The sequence below is a fragment of the Manis pentadactyla genome, chromosome 16, assembly GCF_030020395.1.
Source record: "Manis pentadactyla isolate mManPen7 chromosome 16, mManPen7.hap1, whole genome shotgun sequence".
NCBI classification, from domain to species: Eukaryota; Metazoa; Chordata; class Mammalia; order Pholidota; family Manidae; genus Manis; species Manis pentadactyla.
This window is the reverse complement of record NC_080034.1, coordinates 9,382,614-9,388,613: the sequence shown is the minus strand read 5'-3', so window position 1 is coordinate 9,388,613 and position 6,000 is coordinate 9,382,614. Positions and strand designations below refer to the sequence as shown.

General features: G+C 42.3%; 1 protein-coding gene across 16 annotated transcripts in view; it reads left to right on the top strand.

The window, feature by feature from the left end:
* Positions 1–511: 511 nt before the first annotated feature.
* FAM135A (family with sequence similarity 135 member A) overlaps positions 512–6,000 on the top strand; it is a 105,596-nt gene continuing 100,107 nt past the window's right edge. For 4 of the 16 annotated variants that reach the window (XM_057494020.1, XM_057494019.1, XM_036916221.2 and 1 more), the window contains exon 1: positions 513–792. In XM_057494020.1, the coding sequence (XP_057350003.1) occupies positions 701–792 (92 nt within the window). In that variant the 5' untranslated portion in view covers positions 513–700. Of the gene's footprint in view, positions 793–2,264; positions 2,348–6,000 lie in introns of all 16 variants that reach the window. The other 12 variants (XM_036916228.2, XM_036916222.2, XM_036916233.2 and 9 more) reach the window with 7 other exon arrangements.

The following is a 6,000-nucleotide window of genomic DNA, read 5'->3' as shown; positions in this document are numbered from 1 at the left end:
TTGCGCATCGGTAACCGAGCAGTAACCAGAGCAGCACCCGCATGGCTCTAAAAATGCCACGACCGAGTCCCCAGAGGCAGCGGTCCCGCGCCGGCGTGGAGCTCCCGCAGCTTCCTTTCCCTCTGCGCAAAGCAGCGAAGGAATGGGCCCCTCATCCGGGGTGCGGGCAGAGGTGAGGAAGAGAGAACAAAGTGCAAAAGACAGTAACGTCCCCGCACTCCCACCTTGCGCCCACCACACTTCCCTACCGCCCGGCTCCAAACACTCCCCCGGCCCGCAGCCCGACCCTCCCACTGGGGATCGCGCTTCCTATTGACGCAAGTCTCCCGTTCTCGCGGGAACTGGGATCGGGAGCCGCAGAGAGCCGACAAATCTGGAAATCTCAGCCGGCGCCGGAGCCGGAGAGGCGGTTGAGAGGCTTGCGGGAGAGGAGGGGCGGGGCGTGGGGCCCGGAGAGGGCGGGCCCAGCCTTGGGGGGCGGGGCATGCGGGGGAGGAGACAGTGGCCGGGGGCGGGGCCGCGCAGCTGGGACCTGTTGATCGCAGGTAGCGCCGGCCGGCCCGGGCTCCCTCGGGACTGGGGTGACTGCGCATGCTCGCCGGCCGCGCTGGGCCCGTCGCCGAGCGGCGGTGACGAACTGGCCCCTCCGCTGCGGTGGTTGCGGTGGCTGCGATGGCGAAGTGAGGGGGCCCGAGGCGGGATGGTGCTGCCCTGGGTAGGGCCGTCTTCTTCCAGCGGGACTGCGCGCTCCTCCGTCCGACCGGCGGGGGAGGAGGCCGAGCCCGGCGAGAGGTAACCAGCCGCGGCCCCGGCCGCCTCCCGGCTCCGGCCGCTCTGCTTTCCCACGGGCCCGGCAGGAAGCGGCCTCCTGCTCGGCGGTGGCCGCCGCGGCTCGGAGCCCGGCGCCGGGCCCGTTGAAGGTCGGCGGGGACGGCCGTGCCCAGCGCCTCGGGGTGGCGAGGGGCCTCCCCGGCGCCTGCGGCCGTGGCCTGGCCGGCTCAGCGCGAACCTCGCCTCCGGCGCCCGCACTTCGACCCCCTCGGCCCCCCGCCCCCTGCCCAGTCCCCGCCTTGCCTGCGAAGCCCCCTCACCTTCCCACGTGCCGGGCCGCCCCGGCCGCCCCTCGGTCTGAGGCCGGGTGTCCTTGGCCCCCTCGATTCCCTCCTCTGCGAGCGCCCTGGTCTGGCTCTTCCGACGCTTTCCCGTCGCCGACCAGGCTTCTCAAGCTGGTGCCTCTCCAGTATCTTCCTTGGCTTCCTTGCCTTCTCGTTTTGGGTACCAGATGTTCGTTCTCTTTTGTTAGTTTCTCTGTGTGTTTTGCTTTGCCTGGAGTTTGTTCGGTTCCCCACTAACCTCCGGAGGTCCTCCCTCCCCTAGTCCTCGACTCGCGCTCGGTACCTGTGCCATCCGTCGCTTTCCGTCTCCTGGCTCCCGTGCTGCTCTCCTTTTCCATCCTGATGCCATCTGTAGTATCTAATTTTTTTCCCTCTTCTCTAAAACATTTTTTTTCCTATTTGCGCAAATCAAGCCTCTTAACTTCATTACGTTTGTTGTACATTTTATGAATCACTGAAGAGTTCCACTCTATTATGCGTTCTACGTAAGCTAGTATCCACTCGATATTCTTAGTTCAGCTCCCAGTTTAATACGGTTTCTCTCCATCTTCTTTCCTCCCTGAATGAAAATATCAGAAGAGTGACAGTAGCATTGAACCTGTTACACTTGATGCAGCTTTAATTTTTAAGAATTATGTTTATCTGACATGTCAGGATAAGCAGCTTGAATACAGACTTGATGAAAGGCTAAAGGGTTAAGAGTTGTTAGAGGCTGATCTACAAACGTAAGGTTAAAATTTGGAAATTTTACTGTCCTCCAGTAATTATAGTTGTTCAAAAACTAGCTGTAAATGAAATTTAACAAATTTTGCTTTATAAAATTATTGATTTGATGTTTTATACATTTACTACTGCAGTTGATTGCATCATTTTCGTAAGAGTCGCTGTTCTCTTTAATAAAGCATACAATTTCTACTACTGTAAGAGTAGAATTAATAAGCTTACTGAATGAGAAATAGGTGAGAGCAGATGTATTAAATTTTTGCAGCAAGAGAGCTTCTTAAAACAGTTTTGGGGTTTTTGTCCCCATTTCATTGTGTTCAAGATTTGGCTTCCATAAAACTTCTGTCTATAAATAATGGTATGGTTTCTTACTTTGAAGGCATCCACTTAAGCAGTTTCTTTCAGTGAAGTTTGCCTTTATTCTAGGGTTGAAGGTCGACTGGATTATGTGTGTCATTCTGGAATCTCAAAGCAGTCTACAAACAGTAAATTCTTCCTTACCTCGTCAGGTAGGAATTAAATTTTGCTGTTTCTGTTGTGCAGAAGGGAAACACTGAGACAACAAAGTATAGTTTCTTATTCAAAGTATCATTAGAGGTAAAAGTAGAGGAGATGCATTTTAGGATCTAGTGTCATTAAACTATAACTCTTTTGAAGAACCAGCAGTTTTTGTGTATGATAGGACCTGGTGAACTCCTCAGTCTTTAAGATTTTTTTTTTAATGAATTGTCCAGTTCAAATAGAGGTAACTCCTTCTGAAGGAAGCTTTCCCACCTTTCAAGGTTAACTCTTTATTTTTAGGTAACTATTCATTAAACAGTACATCTACAAATTCTTGTTGGTATTTTTAGTGAGTTGATTCTGTGCTCCTAAAAATTAAAATAAGAATTCATGGTGGACAGGAGGCACAGGACTAGACGTTAGAAGATCTAAACTCTTATGATGGCTCGCTCATGACACACTTTGTAGAAGCCACTTAAGCTCTATTCCCTTGGTGTCTCTACCTGTAATGAATGGGTAAAAAAGATGGCCACCCAGTAATCTTTCAATAGGATGTAAGCCTTAATAATTTAAATATGCTTAGGGCCATCACAGGCAAAAATTGCTATATAAATATAAAATTGGTATTTCTCTTATTAGACTATGTAGTAAGACTATAATTGACTGCTTAAATCCCAGATTAAACTGGAATTTAAATTTAAATTTTTATTTAATTTCAGACTTCTGTTAAAAGACTAGTAGAATGCTGGGGAACTGTGCACCAGCTTAGATTAGTTAGTATTCATGTACAGTGAAGCAAACGCTGTGGGATTCACTATATAAAATAGATAATGCCCTTTGTTTGCCAGGATTTGACACTGGTTACCTCCGTACTTTTCTGTTGTTTTATGTTACAGCTTTGTTTACTGTTGATAGAGACAACTGAGAATTGAGAATTGTGGGGTGGTTTAGGGACTAGAAAGGCCAAGGATTTCCCTAGCCGTTGAGGTATACAGATTGGAAGTGAGTAATTTTTTTTTTCTTGAGTTGTTTGTCAGGAAGAAAGGTTAAAGTAAGAATAAGAAGCAGAATGATGCTCTAGGAAAAAAGCATTTTTATTGGATTTAGTGGTGTTTCAGAAAAGCTATAAAGCACAAGTTTTGGGGCAGGTCTAGATTTTTCAGGAGGAGTACAATTAAGTCCACAGTGGGTTCCACCATTTTATTCTGAGAGATGGACATGTTTTAACAAGTACTTACTTAGTTATCGATGATGTGCTAAATTTAATAATGATTAGTCTTTTTTCATAACAAGCTTATAAAGGTGTCAAGCATATGCCATTAATTAAGAAAGCTCTCCTACTTGAATAAGCCCTTCTTATTTTGATGAAACAATCTTTATGGACTATCAACCAAGAAAGGATTCTGAGAAAATTTGATTTCCTTTTATGGGGTTAGGTCTCTTCAGACCACCCATAATACAGAAGGTATTTCTAAATTATGTTGCCTATGTGGAAGTCTATTACTGAGTATTATGGAACTTTTCTGTTAAGTTTTATGAAATATCCTTCTGCTGCAGTTGTTAATATAATCTGAACTAGACGTATTCCTTCATTGAAGTCCCCTGGAGTTGCCTTGGGTGCAGCTGCTTCATTCATGATGTTTCTCAGAGCAGTGGTATCTCTGATTTCTCTTTGATGTCTTCAAGTTGCCTGTAAGTCATGGGCTTCAGGTGGAAGTACTAACAGTAAGTGTCTATGCACTAAGGCCAGGGCTTACTGACAATCACAGTTTCAGACCTTGCAAGCCTATATTTATCCTGCCATCACTTTGTCTTTTGGAATTGAGAACCCCTTATTCTTACTCAGGTTTGCAGAAAATTAGTTATTTTCCTCAGGCAGATAGGGTTAGAATGTAGGCTGTCTCCAGTCCTATAAAATTAGTAACTTTTATGTCATGATAAAATAATTGCATAACCTAATGTGTGCCAAGGGCCCCATTTGATAGAAGAGTTCTGAAATAGTCCTCCAGGTAGGAGGAGCCAAAGAAATTTCTGTAAGGAAGGAAAGCAGTAAAAAAGTTACTTGAATAGAGAATCAAAATATTTACTGTCTTGTTCTTTTTTTCCTGGTTCTCCCATCACCTAAGAAAACCTTAATTGTAAACCATCTCTTCTTTCTTTAAGGTCCAGTGGCCTGTAAATGAAATATTTTCAAAGCATAATAATCATAGCCTATTTAGTTGAGTTGTACTATTTTAAATGCAATAGACATTTCTTTGAATGAAATCGTATTTAAAACTCGAGATAAAAAAAATCGTGTCAGGACCACGCATCAGGTGCCCTGTGTTGTTTTGCATATATCTGTATATATATTATCTTTTTAAGCCTTACCTTTTGAACTAGGTATTAGTGATATTTTCATTGAGAAAATTGAGATTTAGTGAGTCTGAATAGAATCCGGGTTTGTCTGACATAAAAGTTCCTAATAGACTAAAGAAACCAAGAAAGCATAGGCTGTTAATAAAACATTGTATCTTAGAATATTTTTTGGAAAGAGAATTTTAATGCTTTTTTGGTCCTGAGCTTTAGTTTCTGTTGAGGTAACCACTATGATGAATTATTTTGAAGAATGTTGGGCAAACCCTGAGCTAGGTAGTGTATCATGACTGTGGTTCTTTCCAATTTTCTCTTCACATTACAAGAAGTAACTAGTTCTTGGTAATTTGGGCTGCTCTGAGTTTTTTGAAGTATATAGTAACATGACATATTCAAAGGCTTTCTGTATTATGGCATAGATATGTCCCTGAAAAGTTTATATGAACTGATTTTAATAAATCCTATCTTCCATTGTCCACATGTCAGAGGTAGCTTTCATTATATATAATGAGCACTAGAAGTAGTTTCTCTCTTTGTTTCATTCTCACATAGTAAGTATCCATGGAAGTATTCTTAGAAGTTACTAGTGTTTTTTTCCATGTTACGTTTAAAACATTTTTTTAATGGATTTTCTGTCATATTGACATTTATCCAAAATTCACAATATTCTATTTTGAGAGTGCTGCTTAATCTTGAGTCATTTCTAAGATTTATAATAATACATTTCTTGTTTATTAGATGACAACTATTTAAACCCATGTTTTAGAGAAATTAGAACAAAACTACACCTTTAAAACTTCACAGATTTTTGTCTGTGGGTGTGGCATGTGAGAAATTTGATGATTTCATAATTAAGAAATGTTAATTACATGAAAAATAGTTTATAGTTAATTTATCAAGTGTAATTTTAAAAATATTGCATTCTGATTTCAGTTTTTCTTTTAGTAGAGGTATATTTATTTCATGACTTAATGATCATTGAATCTATTTCCTGTAATAGTTCAAGTGTCGACTTTACAGTTATGCAAGTTAAAAATAGGTTTATGGAGTTTGATACATATGAAGTTTTTCTCCTTTTTCCATTATTTCCTAACTGTGTCTTTGGCTAAGTTACATAAACTTTTTCCTCCTTAGTTTCCTTGCCTGTAAAATAGACTAAATAAGAGCTCTTTCAGATTTTTATGAGAATTAAATAAAATAACATAGTTAAAGCTACTGGTAGAAGAACAGGTGCTTCAAAAAGTTCTGAGTGTCTATATTTGGTTTTTACTTGATACTGCTATTTGGCCTATATTTAATATCAACA